The 21,470-nt window shown below is 47.3% G+C and overlaps 1 protein-coding gene across 3 annotated transcripts in view; it reads left to right on the top strand.

Annotated features, from left to right (window-relative positions):
• Positions 1 to 21,470, top strand: part of CPNE8 (copine 8) — a 282,884-nt gene that overhangs the window by 192,697 nt on the left and 68,717 nt on the right. For all 3 annotated transcript variants that reach the window (XM_084621135.1, XM_084621137.1, XM_084621136.1), the window contains one exon: positions 13,383 to 13,564. In XM_084621135.1, coding sequence (XP_084477261.1) covers positions 13,383 to 13,564 — 182 coding nt within the window. The remainder of the gene's footprint in view (positions 1 to 13,382; positions 13,565 to 21,470) is intronic.

The following is a 21,470-nucleotide window of genomic DNA, read 5'->3' as shown; positions in this document are numbered from 1 at the left end:
TTTAGTTTGTCTTAGTCTACACATAGTTACATAGTTTAGTTAGTTTCTCTTAAAGAAACAGTCGTGCCAGGCTCAACAGGATTTAAAAAATGTGACTCCTGCCCTGAACCGATGCCGGTCTCTGAAGGCCACACATCCTGCATTCGCTGTCTGGGAGAAACTCATATCTCCCAGAAATGCATACGTTGCACCAGCTTAACAACAAGAGCAAGATGTGACAGGGATCTCTGCTTGAAAATGCTTCTGCTGGAGAAATCCCTCCAACCTCTGCAAGAGACGTCCTCCGGGGAGTCTCATAAACCGAGATCCCTGAGCTCTGATAAGGCTCCGACTTCCAAAACTGTCAGGAAGCAAGCCTTGACCTCTCCAGCAAGGGTCTCTCAGAAAAAGAAAGTTTTCCCAGCGAGGTCATTACCCTCAGTGCTCCACTCATTCAGAGTGAGCACTTATGAGGCACCGGGCTCCTCCGGCAGCATCCCTCAGCGGACCCCTGCTGAGCCCCAGCACACAGCACCGGAGTTGAGATGTCAATGTCCTCCATGGCACCGAGTACCCCGGTGCAGAGCGTGGCACAGGCAGCAACACCGCGATCAATGCTGCCGCCACTGGCACCGACCCAAGACTTTCTGCCGCCTAATAAGCCAAATCCAGCACCAGCAGCGGTCCAACGGTTGACCGGAACCCCAAGGCGGGACCAGCACAACTCCTGCGTCCTGCTGACATAGCAGTTTCTTCGGCACCGCAGTCACCACTGCTCAGCACTGAACACTCCTCGAGCTACATAGCACGGTACCATCCTTCATCTCCTGCACCACTCTCCATGCATAGTGGTGAGGAAGGAGACATGCAGGACAATGGATTCTCCTCTCAATGTTCATCCCCAACACAGATGAGACCTGCATGGAATGTTGTGAAGCCTGAGCCTCACCCCTCCGAGCATTCACAGCCCAGGTATGCACAGCACTGGTCTTACCCATTACCACCTTACCCCATGCAATGGCCACAATGGGGTCCTTGGCCCACATTCCAGAACCCCTATTCTGGCCCCCCCTTCCCCAGCCAAAAGAGGTTCCAGAGTACACCCATCATTACCACACAGAGAAACCTCTGACCCCCCCCCCCCCGCCCCCCAGACAAAGATAGAAGAGGAAGAGATACTATCTCAGGCAGACCTGGGTGATTCACCACCTGCCCCACGCTCATCTTCTGCACCAGACAAAGCGGTAACCCCATCTACTGCTGCGACACCAGATGACCTGAAACAGTTCCACGAACTTTTCAAAAGAGTAGCAAACAGCCAAGAAATTGCCTTACATAAGGTGTAGGAGAAACAACATAAGTTGTTAAAAATCTTACAACCAGCATCATCGACCAAGATTGCCCTCCCCATGGATGAGGCTATAATGGAGCCTGCGGAGTAATATGTCAAACACCGGCATCGGCACCACCCACCAACAAAAGGGCTGACAGAAAATACTTCATGGAATTTTCAGGTCATGGAATTTTTGTTTTCACACCATCAAGCCTGTTCTCTGGTAGTAGAGGCTGCTAGTCAGCTCAGTAAACAGCCTCATTTCCGCTCCTCACTGCAAGATAAAGAACACAAGAGACTGGACCTCTTTGGGCGAAAAGTTTACTCATTAGCCACCCTTCTGCTTAGATTTGCCAACTATTCTGCTCTACTAGCAAATTACGACTACTCTAACTATAGTAAAATACAAGAGCTTGTGGAGGACCTCCCTGAGCATAAACGTCCTCAACTCAACACCATTATCAATGAGGGTCAGTTAATAGCCTGCACAGCGCTGCAAGCCTCAATGGATGTAGCGGACACAGCTGCCCGAACAACCACAATAGCTGTGTTTATGAGAAGAACATCGTGGTTGCAGGCTTCGGGAATTATCCGAAAGAACTATAGCTAAAAGTGGAGAACCTCCCCTTCGATAGGGATAAACTGTTCTTGTCTCAAACAGACGACGTCCTCCATACCATGAAGGCCTCCCAAGCGATGCTGCATACACTAGGCATACACCCACCGCCTAACAAACACCGTTGCTTTACACCATACCAGAGTTCACAAGACACCTCGTTTAACCATCAACAACCAACATACTTCACTCAGAACAGACCCAAACAACGGGCTCAGAGATGACGAGCTCCACAGAACCAGGCCTCATCCATCTACATCTAAGCCACAACTTTGAAGACTTGGTCGACGGTATGCACGACCTCCCCACACCTCTAGCGCTAATAGATACCCCATACCACAATTTAGGTCATTGCCTACACCCATTTTACCGTGCCTGGGCTGTGATAACCACAGATCAATGGGTTTTGGAGATCATACAATCTGGCTACACCATTCCTTTCACATCTATACCCCCTACACTCCCCCCTTCCCCATCCCTCTTCAGGGACCCCTCTCAAGAGCACCTTCTGCAACAGGAAATAGACCACCTCCCACTGCTGGATGCTGTAGAACCAGTACCACATCAATACCGAGGGAGGGGTTTTTATTCCAAATATTTCCTGACAGAGAAGAAAGGAGGGGGATGGAGACCAATCATAGATCTCTGAAAACTCGTATGCAACCACAATAGACCTGTTTCACCAGCTAGGTCTACAGAAAAAGAAATCTACCCTGCAACCAACCCAGCAAATGGAGTTTATTTGAGCCGACGTAGACTCCATAGAAGCTAAGGCAATATTGCCAAACCACAGATTCACTACATTGGTTATTTCCACGGTGACCATCAGCCCACAAACTTGAGTGATGACATGCCTTCAGATTCTGGGACATATGGCAGCTACGACTTTCATAGTAAAGTATGCCAAACTCCATATGCACTGTCTGCAGCACAGGTTGAGCATGGTCTATGCACCTAGCAAACACTCTCTCAACAGATGTGTGACACTACCACCAAGGGTTATCCTCTCCCTACAATGGTGGACAAAGCCAGGGAATGTATACTCCGGGATTCCCTTTCAACAAGACCCCCTATCGGTGACTATTATGACAGATACCTCCCTGATAGCTTGGGGCGCTCACTTGGGTCACTACAATGTACAAGGCAAATGGTCTGCGACAGAAACCCAACTACATATCAATCTCCTGGAACTCCGCGTGGTACACAATGCATGCTGACACTTCCTCCCCCTCATATAAGAAACCTCAATCTCTATTCTCACCGACAATGTGGTGTGCATGTTTTACGTCAATCGCCAAGGAGGAGCCAAGTCTCACTTGCTATGCGTAGAAGCCATGAATTTATGGAACTTCTATATCCACAACAATATAAACATCATAGCATCATACCTACCAGGGTGCCAAAACAGCCGACAACCTCAGCAGGCACTTCTCAAAGGAACATGAGTGGGAAATCCATGACAGTGTTCTCGACACAATATTCCAAAAATGGGGTCACCCAGTAATCAACCTTTTCGCCTCAGCAACAAATCACAAATGTCCACTATTTTGCTCCAGGGCAGGCCTGGCACGGGGGTTATTAGGGGATGCCTTCCTCATCCTGTGGAACATGTCCCTCATGTACGCCTTCCCGCTGATACCACTGATCCCACTGGTCATCCGCAAGATACAACTCAACAAAGCATACATCATTCTCATTGTCCCCACATGGCCCAGACAGACTTGGTTTCCATACCCCTCATGTCTAGCAGTCTGTGCCCCACAACTGCTGCCTTTCCAGACGGATCTCCTCTCCCAGAACAAGGGCCTGACGCTCCATCCAGACCCAGCTAAACTCCATCTCAAAGCGTGGGTCCTCTCTGGATCCAACATGGGGAATTGAACTGTTCAGAGAAATTAAAACAGGTATTACTAAATAGCCGTCGCCTCACCACTAGAAATACTTACCACCACAGGTGGAGAAGATTCTCCCTTTGGTGTCAGCAAAAACAGCTGGATGCAACCAAGGCACCTCTCCTATGATCCTAGACTACCTACTAGAACTGAAGGAAACAGGGTTCAGTGAAATTGGAGCATTGATGGCTGAACCACTGTACACTGTATTTACCAAAGACAAAATTATGTTACATCCTCACCCAAAATTCTTGCCCAAAGTGACTACAAATTTTCATATTAACCAAACCATACACTTACCTGCCTTCTATCCCAAGCCACATAACGACTCTCGAGAAGCAAAGTTGCACATGCTAGATGACAGATGGGCTGTAGCCTTCTACTTGGACAGAACTAAACCATTCTGCAAGTCACCAAGACTATTTGTCTCTACAACAGAGCGCTCCATGGGCTCTACAGTATCGACTCAGGGACCCTCCAAATGGGTCTCTACCTGTATTCAAACTTGCTACCACCTGCATCACAAAGAACCCCCCTTGGCATCAGATCCCACTCAATGCGAGCCATGGTGACATAGATTGCATTCTTGAACAATGTCCCCTTAATAAATATTTGTAGAGCTGTAACCTGGACATCGGAGCACACTTTTGCAAAGCATTACACTATCACCCAAGGCCTTGTCTCAGACTCTATCGTTGGCCTTACAGTGCTCTCATCACACACTTATACATAACTCCAAACCCCTACCACCCCTGGTGGGGTACTGCTCTACAAGCACCTAGAGTGGAGCACCCACAGGGACACCACTCGAAGAAGAAGTTGTTACTCACCTTGTGCAGTAACGATGGTTCTTTGAGATGTGTGTCCCTGTGGGTGCTCCACTACCCACCCTCCTCCCCTCTACTTCGGAGTTCACACAGCTAAGCTCTGCGGTAGAGAAGGGATGGTCGGGGGAGTGCGTGCTGCAGGAGGTGCCAACAGCTGCACGAGATAACTCCTGTGCGCACACTTCCCCCGACCGAGTACTACTGCGAGAAATCTTCAGCACAGGGACACACCGACACCTAGAGTGGAGCACCCACAGGGACACACATCTCGAAGAACCATCGTTACTGCACAAGGTGAGTAATTTCTTACAGCGCCGCTCAGAGAGCGCCAAAGGAAAACCACTTTTGTGTGTTCACACTGACAGCTGCCTGCGTAATAGCATGTTTGCGCTTGCGGCGCTATTCAGAGCGGTGTACTCTGGGCAGCTATCCCACAGAGCACCTCTTTCTCTTTTGCCGCTAAGACTTGTGGGAAGGCAGAAGGGGTCGCAGGGCATCCTGGGTCCTGTCCCAATGCCCCATGATGCATTGCTTCGCATCCCAGCAATCCCTGTGCTTCCATTCGCATTTGACGCCATCTTTCAACGGTTTATGTACTGCACACCCTGTCCTGCCTCTTTCTGGCTGCAGGAATGAATCCCGAGCTGTTGAGAAGAATGCTGTTCACATTGACGAACACGTCACAAGTGGCAGTGGAGTTATTCCTTAAACTACAAAGGCAAGAGGAGTGTGACATTGGTCTCGCCCCGCCTACCAGCTACGACTTGAGATTTCTTGTGGCATTCACAGAGGTGCTGACCACTGTGGAACACTACTTTGGGCCTCGGGAAACAAGCACTGAGTGGTGGGATCACATCATGATGCCCGTTTGGGATGACGAGCAGTGACTGCAGAACTTTCGCATGAGGAAAGCCACATTCATGGGACTGTGTGATGAGCTCGCACCAGCCCTGTGGCACAAGGACATGAAAAGGAGAGCTGTCCTGCCGTTGGAGAAGCATGTGGTGATTGCACTGTGTGGAAGCTGGCTACTCCAGACTGCTACCGATCAGTCGCTAACCAGTTCAGAGTGGGAAAGTCGACCGTTGGACTCGTGTTGATGCAAGTGTGCAGAGCCATCGATCGCATCGCGCTTTGAAAGACTGTGACTCTAGGCAACATGCATGAGATTGTGCCTGGCTTTGCACAAATGGGCTTCCCTAACTGCGGAGGGGCGATAGATGGTATGCATATTCCAGTTCTGGCACCAGACCACCTAGCCACCAAGTACATTAATTGCAAGGGGAATTTCTCCGTGGTTCTCCAGGTGCTTGTGGATCACAGTGGGCGTTTCATGGACATTAAAGCAGGGTGGTCTGGAAAGGTGCATGACACACACATCTTTTAGAATACTGGCCTGTTCAAGAAGTTGCAAGCAGGGACTTTCTTCCCGACCAGAAGATCACCCTGGGGGAAGTTGAAATGCCCATTGTGATCCTGGGAGACCCCGCATACCCCTTAGTGCTGTGGCTCATGAAGCCATACACGGGGCAACTTGACAGCAGCAAGGAGCGGTTAGACAACAGGCTGAGCAAGTGCAGAATGACAGTGGAGTGTGCATTCAGCCATTTACAGCGATGCCTGTATGGGAAGGTGGACATGGCCAATGATAATATTCCTATGCTTATAGCCGCGTGCTGTGCGCTCCATGATATTTGTGAAGGGAAGGGTGAAAGCTTCACTCAGGGCTGGACCTCAGAGTCTCAGCGCCTGGAGGCTGAGACTGAACAACTGGAGACCAGGGCTATTAGAGGGGCACAGCGTGGGGCCATAAGGATTAGGGATGCTTTGAGGCATCAATTTGAAGCTGAAAGCCCCTAATATTTGTTGCTATGCTCGGATTGCAGTGCTTGTAATGTTAGGAGGTGATTGGTGCACATTATGCAAGAAGGGGCCTTGGCATAGCTATATATATGTTGCTTTGCAGTACTCTTTTTGCTTTCACTTAATAGAATGATTGCTTTCAAACAACCACAATTCTTTTATTGAAAGACAACAACCAGCCGAGAGAGTCAAAGGAAAAAATTAATCAGCAGGGAGGGGGATGGGGGAATGGAAGGAATGGAGAAATGGAAGGTCTCAAGAGGAGGAGGGGTCCCGGGACAGCTACAGATTTGTGTATGTCCAGGGATCATACTCAACCTTCTCCTTTGGAGTATGATGCAGCAGGCGCTGTACTTCAGCAGGGCCAAACTGCAAATGGACAGGTGTTGAGTGCAGTGGGTATTGGAAGTCCACACTGCTGGACTGTGAGGAGGGAGGAGTAGAATGCTGCAGGTAGAGAGTGAAGTCAGGAGATTGATAAGAGTGTGTTGGCGGTGTGGGGGGATACATGGGAAAAAGTTTTGCTACAGGGGAGGGCGGGCGCGGAAGCTTCTCAGTTTGAAGAGCCAGTATATCGCCTGGAGCATGTCTCCTTGGCGCTCCATAACTGTAAGAGCCGCTCCGTGGCTTCTTTCTGGTGTGCCATGTTCACTCCTTTCGTTCCCTCTTCTCGCTGTCCCACCACTCTTTCAATTCCTTTTTCTCGGCGGCGGAGTGCGTTAACCTCACGCATAAAGTCCTCCTTAGTTCTTGGCTGATTTCGAATTCTTCGCAACCGTTCTGCCACTGATATGGGAGGCTGGCCTCCCAAGGTCATCTCTGTGAAGTTTAAATGCAACATTTTACAGAAGCAGTATTGTTTGCAACACAGACAACACTGTTTCAGTGCTTTAAAACACAACCAGTACTCACACACCTGGCACAAACTGGCTGACCCCAGGCAAGCACACATAAGCCACAAGACCCCCCCCCCCCAAATGGTGAATAGCCACAGGGGCAGGCTAAATCACTGTTCCCGGACTCTGCTGTCCACTTGGCATGTGTCTCTTGGGCACTTGGAGAGAGCCAGCACTGGGTGGGGGGGGCTGATAATCATTCCTGTCCCCACACTTTCCACAGGAGGTGATCATTTTCAAACATATCTCGCTGTTGAGGGTGAGCAGGGAATCAAGGGAGGATCTTCTCCAAGCCTGTGGCTTCTGCCCTGGGCCCTATGCGGCTAGCCTGTGTGCAGCTATGGTCTCTTCCCCGCCCCGCACTGGTGATGGCACAGTGGCATAGAAAAGTTACCGTTAATGGGGCAAGAAACAAAGCAGCTCTGCCGAGGAACTTGCGGGAACAGATTTCCTCGTATCTCCACGAGAGTTTCCTGGAGATCTCTGAGGGAGATTCCCATGAATAAGGGAGTGATCAACAGCCTGTTCTGTTGCTCAAACTAGGCATGAGGTGGGAGACAACCCTGCTTTCTGCAACTTTCCTGCCCCCAACAACTTGCTTCAGCCATTCCCAAAATCAGATCCATTTACCAGAGGCCTCCTCTCAGGTTTGCGCTTCACCAATATCCGCCTGCTGTAACTGTTCTGGGCTCCTCCGGGGTAGAAAAGAGTTCCTGACTGCATGCATCTCTCGCCTCCGAGTCATCCTCTGCCTCTGGTTCCCCCATCCCCCTCTTCATCCAAGATTGCCTCCTCCTGGCTCGGTCCAGTCTCGACTGACAATGAAGCTAACCAAGTATCCAAAGGGGACTTTGCAGTGGAGGTGGGGTCACCACCGAGTATCGCGTCCAGCTCTTTGTAGAACTAGCAGCTTGTGGGCGCAGCACCGGAGCAGCGGTTTGCCTCTCGCGCCTTGTGGTAGGCGTTCCGCAGCTCCTTCACTTTGACTCTGCACTGCAATGTGTCCCGGTCATGGTCCTTTTTTATCATGCATCTAGAAATCTGTCCATAGGTATCAAAATTCCGACAGCTTGTGACTGCATTGCCTCCTCTCCCCAAATACTGATGAGGTCCAGCACTTGGCATTGCTCCAAGCAGGGGATCGCCTGATGCGTGGAGCAGGCATGGCCACCTGGAAAGATGCACTGAGACCACTCCACGCATCACCAAGCAAACAGGAAGGGGACTTTCAAATTTGCAAAGGAATGTACGAGGTGGGGCTGACAGTTGGTCACCTGAGGGCAGGGCAGTAGAGTTCAAATGGATGGCCAGAGAGGTGAGAACAGGCATTGTGGAATACCTCCCAGAGACCAGTCGCAGCTCTGTAATCGCCACGGTGTCCACACTGGCACCGCAGCGCTGTAACCATGGTGCAGAAAGCTGTACGCCTCTCGTTGGGGTGGGTTTTTTTAGAGCGCTGCATCTGCGCAGTCTCTGTGCACTAAATGGCTTGGCAGTGTGTACACCTCGGGAGTTACAGCACTCAAAGCTGCTTTACTGCACACAAACTTGTCAGTGTAGACCGGGCCCCAAATTGAGATATATCACATCTACTCATTCCCCCTATCCACAAGGCTTCTTACCCTGTCAAAAAAGGATATTTGGTTGTTTTCTGAGTGCTACTTATCACCTCATTCTCTTCTAGGTGTTTGCAAATTGATTGCTTAATTATTTACTCCCTTATCTTTCCAGGTACCAAAGTTAAGATGACTAGTCTCTCATACCCTGGGTTGTCCTTATTCCCCTTTTTATAGATAGTACTATATTTTCCTTTTGCAGACCTCAGGTACCTCCCATCCTCCACAAGTTCTCGGAGATCTCGTTAGCCAGTTCCTTAAGTATTCCAGGATGTATTTCATCAGGTCCTGCTGACTTGAAGACATCTAACTTGTCTAAGTAATTCTTAACTTGTTCTTTTCCTATTTTAGACTCTGATCCTACCCCATTGAAACTGATGTGCACTGTTAGTCGTCTGATCACTGTTAGGTTTTTTTGGTAAAAACTGAAACAAAAAGGGCATTTAACACTTCAGCCATTGCTGCATTTTCTGTTATTGTCTTTTCCTCCTTACTGAGTAATCAGCCTACCTTGTCCTTGTTCTTCCTCTTGTTTCTCATGCATTTGTGTAATGCTTTCTTGTTACCCTTTATATCACAAGCTAGTGTAATCTCGTTTGAGTTTCGGGTCATTGAAGATCTGCTGGTTAAGCCAGAGTGGCCTTTTACATACTTTCTGTCTTTCCTATGAATTGATATAGTTTGCTCTTGTCCCCTTAATAATGTCTCTTTAAAAAACTGCCAACTTTCCTGAACCCTTTTTTTCCCTTAGACTAGCTTCCCCTGGAATCTTATCTACTAGGTCTCTGAGTTTCCTAAAGTCTGCCTTCGTGAAGTCCATTGTCTTTATTCTGTTTTTCCATTTTACCATTCCTTAAAATCATGAGCTCTGTCATTTAATGATCAGTTTCATCCAAGCTGCCTTCCACCCTCAATTTCTCAACTACAGTAAAGGTTGTGTTATCCAGCACTTAATCAACCAGAAAGCTCTATTAACCGACATTTCTGATATCTCCCAATACAAATCTTCAATCTAGTGACCTGGACTAGTGTACTGTCCAGGAGGTTATGCAATTGCACATTCTGCACTCCCCTTTTATGAAAATGAGGCAGAAGACAAGTAAGCAAGCTGATATCAGGGATTTATTCAGAAAAGCAGCTTCCAGGATGCGTCCTAAGATTATTGCAGATTCAGCCCAATCTTCTACACCTTCTACATCTACAACGGTAATTGATGTTGATAATGATGACCCTGAGGCACTGCAAGATCCTGAAGTGCCATCTGAATCATCAAAGAAAGATTAAATTGCTTTCAGTTTAGGTGTAAGAATCTGAAGTGCCTTGCAAAATCTGAGAGGGATGGGGTATGGAGCGTGCTTTCAGAAGTCTTTAAAAGAGCAACACTCCGCTGCATAACCTACAGAACCCGAACCACCAAAAAAGAAAATCAATCTTTTGCTGGTGACATCATACTCAGATAATGAAAATGACCATGTGTCAGTCCACACTGTTTTGGATTGTTATCGAGCAGAACCTGTCATCAGCATGGACACAAGTCCCCTGGAATGGTGGCTGAAGCATGAAGGGACACATGAACCTTTAGTGCATCTAGCACGTAAATATCTTACAATGCCAGCTACAATAGTGCCATGCAAACACCTGTTCTCACTTTCAGGTGACATTGTAAACAAGAAGTGGGCAGCATTATCTCCTGCAAATGTAACCAACCTTGTTTGTCTGAGCGATTGGCTGAACAAGAAGTAGGACTGAGTGGACTTGTAGGCTCTAAAGTTTTACATTGTTTTATTTTTGAATTCAAGTTTTTTTCCATAATTCTATGTTTGTAAATTCAACTTTCATGGTAAAGAGATTGCACTACAGTACTTGTATTAAGTGATTTGAAAAATACTATTTCTTTTGTTTTTTCACAGTGCAGGTTCTTGTAATAAAAAATAGATATAAAGCGAGCACTGTACACTTTGTATTCTGTTTTGTAATTGAAATTAATATATTTTAAAATGTAGAAAATATCCAATATATTTAAATAAAGAGTATTCTATTATTGTTAGTACGATTAAGCGCAATTAATTTTTTTAATCTCTTGACAGCCCTATCCAAAATTAAAGGCTACTTTTGAAATTTTTAATACCTTGTACTCCACTAGCACAGATGGGAAATAATTTTGATATTTGAAAAGAATTGAAACATATACAGTGTATGCCGGTTATTAACAATCATGGTATTGACAACTTCTGGTTACTAATATGCCACTTATTGAATTTTTTTTTTTTTTTTTTTTGCGATGCAGCCCCATGGGGCCCTAGCACCACAACTTGTTGTGAAAAGCTCCTGCAACAGGGAATTTTCTGGGGCTGGAGCCAGGGAAGGAAGCAGCCTGTAGCTAATGCTCAGCATGTCCCATCACTTTGTTCCCTGGCTGCAGCACTGTAAACTTGCTGCTGCGTTACAATCAGGAAGGGAAGGGTTGGGACGCGTGAAGCTTGGGTCCCTGGTGCCAGGGCAGAGTGCACCTCAGAAAGTGTAGGGAGAGGTACCATGTAGCCCTGCAGGCACCCAGAACACCTGCTTCCTGTGTAAAGCTCCAGCTCTGGGCTGCAGTCTCCCACCCCACTGCTACTCTCCCTGCAGACTTCCCTCCCAACCTGCAGTTGAAAAACCAGGGGGGCTGCAGCCCAGTCACCAATGCTTTCCATAGGGAGCAGGAGTACTAAGGACCCACAAGGCTGCATGGGACCTCCCCCTGTACTCTCCAGGGCTTGATATACCTCAGCAATTCCTTCCCTGGCTGCACTGCCAAAGAAGGAAGTGCTGTGATGTGCCAAGCACAGGCCACGGGCTAGTTTCTAGGGATGCAAGTAGGGAAAGCATATCTTAGTGCTTCCTTCTTTGGCTGCAGCCCCACAAACCTCACTTATTGGTAACTGTTGAATAATGGCATCTAAAATATGAGCATCACAGACTTCAGCAATTCGTAGTTTGTGTTGAACTCCTTTTTTAAAGAAAAATTTGAAAATGCTTGTCTGATCTGGGATTTTTGGAGGGGAAGGTTTGAGCTTTCAAATCAAGCTATTCCATAAATTTAAAGGTTCAGTCATGAGAAGCAAGAGGGTTTGTGTTGGTGTGCTTCCGTGTGCATTAACAGAGCTATGCCAGCAAAAGCATTTGGGAAAAGAGGCAAGACTACTCCCATTTTCACCACTTGCATCAGGGGCAGGAGGGGATATCGCTGCTTACATGACCATGAATCACAACCACCCTAACATTACAAACGCAGTGCAAGACTATGGCAGATGAGTTTAAGAAATTTCAGGAGTTTTCTTTCCTGAGCAAAAAAAACCTTTTATGTAGTAGCTACAACATATAAATACATAGTATTACCTTAGACCCCTGTAATTTGACTCTTGGTCATTGTCATTAGATTTTGTAATGTACTGGGTCAAACACAACCCTGGCATTGGTTGCACTTTTATAAAACCGTGGTCTCTATTCCTTGCTTCTGAACAAAAGTCTTGAATGGACTTAGGTAACAGATCCCCTTCATTACTTCTCCATAGAGATAAAAGGTTATTTTACCTCTCACAGATTAGCGCTCTGTAAATAACCTCAAAACAGTCTTAACATCAGAAGAAGTTTAAATAAACACGGTTTATTAGGAAAAGTAAGAGAGATGCTCATCAAGAATAATATATATGGTATGAAAGCATGTCTTTGTATAGGTAAAACTAATCTTCACTGGTACATACTTAGAGGTAGTAAGAGAAATCGGACAATCAAATGCTTACATCTTTAGCTTGGTATGTCAGTCACTCATGGTCTGTCAAAGCTTGAGCATCACTGACAAGATGTAGGTTCTACCTGTCAGTTTGAATCCCACCCTTGTATTGAGCTTTTCTATTTTGTCAGTGAGATTCCTTTTCATATATTCGTTTGTCTTTGACGTAAAGATGTTTGCTGTATTATCATATTGATTATAGTGTTCTTAGGCTTTATTCACTTAAGGTGCTGTAATGTCTACGCCCAGTCATTTATCTGCTCGTAAACAAAATTTCTGCCCTTTTAATAAACATACTTATTTTGCTTTTCCTATCTGAATACTCAGTTGTGTGTTCCAATTTTATTCAAATCTCATCCTTCATGTTTGTGAAATAGTGAGCTTTTCAGACTTATGTGAGAATATTTGCAATGAACCTCTTCCAGAGAAGAGACAGTTCTGTGACAACTCTGTCATTTGATAGCTTAGTCTACCAGGTTGCATATCTTGGATTTTCCCTGGAAAAAGGACACTTTCCTGGCTTCAAAGCTGAGTTGCATTCCCAAGTGAATCCATTATAACATACATCTGATCTTTATGTTTTAACAGGTAACCCTGCACAGCCCACCTCGCTCCACTATATGAACCCATACCAACTGAATGCTTATGGCATGGCACTGAAGGCAGTAGGTGAAATCATTCAAGATTATGATAGTGACAAAATGTTTCCTGCTCTAGGTTTTGGGGCTAAGCTGCCCCCAGATGGAAGAGTATCGCATGAATTTGCTTTGGTAAGAAAATGCATAGGAATTCAATTTTTAATAACTTTTCTTGCATGTTTAGCAAAGTTATTTTGTGGTTGTACGTATGCTTGAATTCCTTGCAGTACAGAAAATCTTTGAGAGTACAGTAGTAAATTCTGGCCTCTTTTTCTGAAGTATTTTTTTGTATTTTGATCACAACTGGCAATAAAACCGAAGAAAATGTTCTACCAGTTGGGTCATCCAGCTTTCAAAAGCAAACTACTTTCATATTCAAGGTAGCAGTTTCAGCAGTCTTCATCAGGACTAAGTTATAGACAGAAAGCCCGAATAGTCAGGAAGTCCTTTAAACCCCAAAGGAGGAGGAAGAGGTAATCTTCCTAGGCCTCAGCTGCAGTAGCTTGACAAACAATTACTGCTTCTTCTAGCCATCCAGTTGGAGGATATGATCACACCAAGGTCATCTTTCTTCATCTGTCCCACTTTTTGGGGACTAATTGTGTCCCAATTTGTACATGTATAAAAGGCAAAATCTTCAAACTGAAGGATCCTACAGATAATCGAATAGGGTGTAAAAGTGAAGTGAAGGGGTCAAATTTATGAATTTGCCAGGGTGCCAGTTACATTTTAAAGCTGAAATCTAACAAACAAGATTGGCCAATTTGGTAGATATTTTAGCTGATACTTGAGTGAAATGTAATATTGAGTCCAGAGAGCATTAGTTGACTAATCTTAACACTAGGTTCTTCTCATCTCTTACTTTGGACAGTACTTTTTCAAATCAGGACACTTAGGGATAGCAAGGAGTACGATTCCCATGTCACATAGACATACTCACACTAGTTTTCATTGAGCCAACATATTAAGAATACTAGTGTAGCATGGACAGTGGTGATTGGTAACATGGGCTAGCTGTGCTGAGTGCAAACCAGCCCGAACTCTGTGGGTATGCACTCAGCAAGGCTAGCCCTTGCCACTGCCTATGCTACCTCAGCTACACTATTATTTTTAGCATGCTAGCTCAAGGAGAGCTAGTGCGAGTATGTCTGTGCAAGCTGAGAATCCCAACCCCAGCTCTAAGTGTAGACATAACCTTAGTTATTCTTAACCAATCAACAAGTTTTATTAATTTGCCAAGAACCACCAAGGTATATAATCAACAGTTTAAAGAGGTTTATAGATTAAGTTTGGGTACCAGATGTTCCAGGCATTCACTGAGCACAACATACAGTCTTGACAGCTATTGACGTAGACCAGTGTTGGATTCAAGCAGTTATTCCATACAACATAAAATTGTTAAAATGTCTTATTACATTTACTTACAATCATCAGTTATTAATTTCTTCAGTATTTCTAATACATTTATTGTACTTCAAAGTATTTCTCCAAGGAGTAAAGTTAAACTTTTTTAAGTCACTCTTATAAGTGTGGTCCCTCCTACTTCTAGTTTGTTTTGAAAGGGACAAATTTAAAGCATCAAAAGCAATTACTTAAAAGTTTTTCTTGGAGGTTCCTCTTAGGTCACTTTCCTTGGACTTATCAAGGAGAAACAAGCATACAGCATTGTGATGGGTTTCCCCTGGGGTTCCACCTGGAACTGGGGTACCACTGAGCCCCCGACCCACCAGCCTGGGCTCCCTCTCATGGTATACTCCTGTGACAAGCTGCAGAGCCCTCCAGCCTGCACTTTCACCAGCATACATACAGGTAGGGACACACCCAGCAGCAGTTACATGCAAGCTTTCTGACCAGTCCCTGCATTGGAAGGCTACAGCTAAGGCAACTCCTCAGACACGCACCCCCTCTGGAGTATAAACCCAAAATTCTTCAAGTGATTGCTCATGTCAGTTCCGAGTAGGTGTGTGCACCGCATGCACAGTCGGAAGGTTTTCCCCGAGTGGTACCCGTTGGATCAGCTGTGGAGCCCCCTAAAATGGCGGCTTCATGGCAGTGTATATAGGTCCCTGCCGACCTGCTGCTTCTTCAGTTCCTTCTTACCACCAGTGATGGCCACTGGAGTTTCTCTCTCGCCTCGGGCAAGCGATTCCCTAGCATTTCCTGTCTTTGTTTTGTAAATAGTTTTATTAGCATAGTATTGTTAGTTTTAATGGTTAGTAGTTAAGGGGCTTTGTTGGGGGCTGCCCCCCGCATGCTCTCCCCTTTGGGGACTGGGGCATACCTCGATCTCAAGGCTTCAAACCCTGTGGGTCCTGTCAGAAGCCTATGCCCAGGGGAGAGCCTCACGATTCCTGCTTAAAGTGCTTAGGCGAGGCCCATCAGACTGATAAGTGTAAGATCTGCAGGAGCTTCCACCCAAGAACAAAAAAGGAGAGGGATTTCAGACTTAAGCTTCTCCTTATGAAGTCGGCTCTTCGCCCCCAGCTGGCACAGCCTGTGTTGGCACCAAAATCCAGCACTTTGGTGTGGAGCAGACTGGCCTCGGTAAGAAAGGCCGCCGTGCTGGTAAAGGACCCAGCACCCAGAGACTCACGACACTGCCACTGTCCGGCATCAAAAACAAGTTCGACGGCCTCTTGGCACTGGTCACGCTCACTGGTGCTGCATAAGAAGCGAAGAAGAGCTGAGAGGGGGCGTTTGCCAACAGTCAGAGCAGTGGAGTGCCATGGTGCCCACGGAGTGCATCCCATGCTGGGACACTCAACTCCTGCTCAGGCGAAACTGGCTCTGTTGACTCCGGCTGCACAGGTGGAACCATCGAGTCCAGTCCCATTGTACTCACTGGCACGGAAGAGCCAAATATGGGAGTTGGACCTGCCATGTACCCCGGACACATTTTAGGCTGCAAGGGACCTCATAGAGATGACGGGCCAGCAGTCTCCAGCACCACACAAGGGGCCAGTTTTCTCCAAGGGCAAACCAGCCATGCTTCATCAACTGTCCCCCTCACCTGGACATCGCTCTCCTAGGCACCGCTCTCCAAAACCATCCCACATGGCACCCCTGTGGTCCTCAAGGTTGGACTCAACCTCTGAGCCTGAGTCCTATATCTCCAGGCAGAGCCGGCACCATTCTCATTGTTCCCAGTGAAGGAGGCACACCAGGTCCCTAAAATGCCCTGGGATCCCCTCAATGGAAAGCTTCTACGCAATGGCCTTTCTGGACCCCCTTGGCATTCCATCAAGCCCAGGGGCCAAGCTCCAGGTCCCTGTCTGTAGCCTCAGACAGGCAGGGCCTCCCCATCTTCCTCGATGGTGAGGGAACCTCCAAAAGGATCAAAGAGTCCTGTGGCACCTTATAGACTAACAGTCTCATTGGAGCATAAGCTTTCGTGGGTGAATACCCACTTCGTCAGATACATCTGACAAAGTGGGTATTCACCCACGAAAGCTTATGCTCCAATACATCTGTTAGTCTGTAAGGTGTTACAGGACTCTTTGCCGCTTTTACAGATCCAGACTAACACAACTACCCCTCTGATACTCGATCCAAAAGGATTTGGATTGGAGCCCAGCACCCAACCTGGCACTGAGGCCAGCACTGAAGTCAGCACCGAGGCCTCACCATGCTTGCCACCACACAGGCGGCATCACTGAGGGAGGAACCTGTGCCCACGGGGGCTTCTTCATCTTCCTCCCAAGATAATGCGGTAGTGGGCTCATCTTCCTCTTTGCCAGCCATGGACAAGTAGGGCCCATCAAGAGCTGCTTAGAAGAGTAGCTCAAAACCTAGGTCTTCAGGCAGAAGAGGTATCAGAAGGCATAGATCCTATGGTGGATATTCTGACGCCAGAAGGGCCTTGCCCTTGATCAAGACCATTCATAACACCACAAAGATCCTGTGGCAAACTCCTGCCTCCATTCCTCCCACGACAGAGTGGGTGGAAAGGAAATACTTTGTACCTTCCAAGGGGTACAAATACCTTTTTCACCCACCCTCAGCCAGGTATGCTGGTCGTGGACGTGGCCAGCACCAAGGAAAGGCAAGGGCAGCAATGTCCTACACCAAAATCCAAAGAGGCAAAGAAGTTGGACCTCTTAGGCTGTAAGGTCTATTCCACCGGAGAGCTCCAGCTTCGAATTACTAATCAGTAAGCAGGTTTCAGAGTAACAGCCGTGTTAGTCTGTATTCGCAAAAAGAAAAGGAGTACTTGTGGCACCTTAGAGACTAACCAATTTATTTGAGCATGAGCTTTCGTGAGCTACAGCTCACTTCATCGGATGCACTTCATCCAATGAAGTGAGCTGTAGCTCACGAAAGCTCATGCTCAAATAAATTGGTTAGTCTCTAAGGTGCCACAAGTACTCCTTTTCTTTTTAATCAGTAAGCAGTGCTCAGCCACTACAATTTTAATTCTTGGAACTCTCTGTCCAAGTTTAAGGAGCTCCTACCAACAAACTCTCGATCCAACTTGGGAGCTGCTCTCGAGGAGGATAAGGCGATTGCAAGGTCTTCCTTGCAGGCTGCATAGGATGCAGCGGACTCGGCCACCCGCACAATGTCCACTGCCATTGTTATGCGCCAAAGCTCATGGCTGCAGGTCTCAGGCCTCCCACCAGAGGTACAGCAGGCTATCCAGGACTTGCCTTTTGACAACCTAAAAGACTCTAGGGCAACCATAAAGTCACTGGGTCTCCACATGCCAGCCCTGCAGAAGAAGCATTTTAAGCCTCAGCTCCTGCTTCACTTCTACCCCTCTCCGCATAGACAGGACTATAGCAGAAAATGGGGTAGAAATAATAGGTGAAGGCCCCCACAGTCCTCCTTGAACCAGGGCTGGGCTCGACGAGGCAGTCTCCGGCTTCCAAGAAAACTTTTTGAAAGTGCGCCCTGGGGCAATGCACCAGTCCACATCCTGTATCCTTCCCCACCTTTTGTGAACCATCTATCCCATTTCTACCGTGCTTTGGCCCAAATAACCTGAGACCGGTGGATCCTGAGCACAGTAGAATTGGGATATTCTTTCCAATTCTGTTCCCTCCCACCTTCCCCCCAACTGTTGCCAAGAAGGCCAATGGCATTTTGGGATGTATAAGTAGGGGCATTGCCAGCAGATCGAGGGACGTGATCATTCCCCTCTATTTGACATTGGTGAGGCCTCATCTGGAATACTGTGTCCAGTTTTGGGCCCCACACTACAAGAAGGATGTGGAAAAATTGGAGAGTCCAGCAGAGGGCAACAAAAATGATTAGGGGACTGGAACACATGACTTATGAGGAGAGGAGGAGGGAACTGGGATTGTTTCATCTACAGAAGAAAAGAATGAGGGAGGATTTGATAGCTGCTTTCAACTACCTGAAAGGGGGTTCCAAAGAGGATGAATCTAGACTATTCTCAGTGGTAGCGGATGACAGGACAAGGAGTAATGGTTTCAAGTTGCAGTGGGGGAGATTTAGGTTCGATATTAGGAAAAACCTTTTCACTAGGAGGGTGGTGAAACACTGGAATGCGTTACCTAGGGAGGTGGTGGAATCTCCTTCCTTAGAAGTTTTTAAGGTCAGGCTTGACAAAGCCCTGGCTGGGATGATTTACTTGGGGATCGGTCCTGCTTTGAGCAGGGGGTTGGACTAGATGACATCCTGAGGTCCCTTCCAACACGGATATTCTATGATTCTCCCCGTCCCTCTTCAGGGACCCTTCTCACAAGCAACTTTTAGTGCAGGAAGTGCAGATGCTCCTACATTTCGGGGCAGTAGAGGAGCTCCCTCTAGAGTTCAGGGACAAGGGTGTCCACTACCATTATTTCCTAATCCCTAAAGCTAAGGGTGGCTAAGGACTATTTTAGACCTGCAAAACCTCAACAGATTCATGAAGAAGTTGAAGCTTCCATCATTGCATCTCTGGATCAGGGGGACTGGTACCCCGCCCTCGAGTTGGACATGTATTTTCACGTCTCCATAATTCCATCTCGCAGAAGATTTCTTCAATTCGTGGTAAACCATCTCCACTATCAGTTCACGGTCCTCCCCTTCAGCACCTTGGTGGCCCCTCAGGTGTTCGCCAAGAGCATGGGGGTCATAGCAGCCTACCAACGGATGCAGCAGGTGCAATTATTTCCCTACCAGGACGACTGGCTAATCAACGGCCAATCTCGAGCCCAAGTGGAGGACCATGTGAGCCTGGTGCGCATGAAGTTACTCAGGATTGGCCTCATTCTGAACATAGCAAAGTCAACTATAATCCCCATTCAGAAGATAGAGTTTATCAGAGCCCTGCTAGGCTTTTCTTCTGGAAGCTCATTTCCTTGCCATGAGCGCCATCATAAAAGATGTCAGCAGATTCCCCATCATGACGGCACAGAATTGCCTAAAATTACTCAGACATATGGCTGCTTGCATTTATGTGGTACAGCATGCCAGACTCTGGCTTTGTCCCCTTTAGGATTGGCTGGCCCGAGTTTACAGGCTGAACCAAGAACACCTAGACAGACTGGTCACTCTTACTCCTCGGGTCACTCTTAGTCCCTCCGGTAGTGGCTCGACTCACAAACAGGATGTGCGGGAATACCCTTCTCCAAACCTCAGCCGACTCTGTCATTAGTCACAGATGTGTCGGCGATGAGATGGGGAGCACACTTAGGCGATCTCAGGATTCAGGTTCTATGGTCCCAGGCGGAACTGTTGCTGCATATCAATATAAAGGAGCTGCGCACAGTGCGCCTTGCTTGCTCCAAGCTAAACCTGTTGGAGCTTGCTTGCTCAGACTCCGTTAGGGAGATTCTCCTCGACAGCAGAAAGCCTTCCACTCACAGCACTTACCTGGCTAAGTGGAAGAGATATTCAATTTGGTCACTTCAGAAGGGCACTCCTTATTGCAGGCCTCGATTCCCTTCATCCTGGACTATTTACTCTAGTTAAAACAGCAGGGGTTAGCAGTACCATCAATAAAGGTTCACCTGGCTGTGATTTTGGCTTTCCACCCTGGCTCAGTTTGCCTCTCAGTGTTTGTTAACCGTATGGTTGGCCGTTTTCTCAAGGGTCTAGACAGACTATACCCTCAAGTAAGATGGCCGATTCCCTTATGGGATCTCAATTTGGTGCTCTCTAGGCTGATGGGCCCTCCCGTCGAGCCCTTGGCAACTTTCTCTTTTACTTGGTGGCTATAACAGCAGCCAGAAGAGTGTCAGAGCTTAAGGCTCTGACGTCCAAGTCCCCTTATACAGTGTTTTATAAGGACAAGGTGCAGTTACAACCAAGCCACATGCTAATGACATGGAACACATGCTCCATTTCCTGGACGTTAGACACGTGCTAGCTTTTTACATTGAGTGGACAAAGCCATTTAGAAGGTCAACGCAGCTCTTCGTTGCCATTGCCAAGAGGATGAAAGGTCTTCCTGTCTCATCACAAAGAATCTCCTCTTGGATCACGGCCTGTGCTGTGACATGGCAAAGATACTGGCTCCATCGTTGACAGCGCACTCCACAAGAGCAAAAGCTTCCTTTGCAGCATTCCCGGCACAGGTCCCCATTCAGAATATCTGCAGGGCGGCGATGTGGTCATCAGTTCACACTTTTACTTCGCACTACACCATCACTCAGCAGGCTAGAGACAATGCCACATTTGGTAGAGCAGTGCTTCAGTCTGCAACTCTGTGAACTCCGAGCCCTCCTCCGGGGGACTGCTTGGGAGTCATCTACTTGGAGTTGACATGAGCAATCACTTGAAGAAGAAAAATGGTTACTGACCTTTCATAACTGTTGTTCTTTGAGATGTGTTGCTCATGTCCATTCCAAGACCCACCCACCTCCTTGCTGTCGGAGTGTCCAGCAAGAAGGAACTGAAGAGGTGGCGGGTCGGCAGGGAACTATATACACCGACATGAAAGCGCCACTCCAGGGGGCTCCACAGACGACCGGACGGTACCGCGAAGGGAAAACCTTCTGACAACTGTGCACGCGGTGTGCACACACCTCCTTGGAATGGACATGAGCAACACATCTCGAAGAACAGTTACAAAAGGTAGGTAACTGTTTTT

This window comes from Lepidochelys olivacea (assembly GCF_965140295.1).
Source record: "Lepidochelys olivacea isolate rLepOli2 genome assembly, chromosome: 1".
NCBI lineage: Eukaryota > Metazoa > Chordata > Testudines > Cheloniidae > Lepidochelys > Lepidochelys olivacea.
Note: the sequence above shows the minus strand (reverse complement) of the source record. Positions and strands in the feature narration are given on the sequence as shown.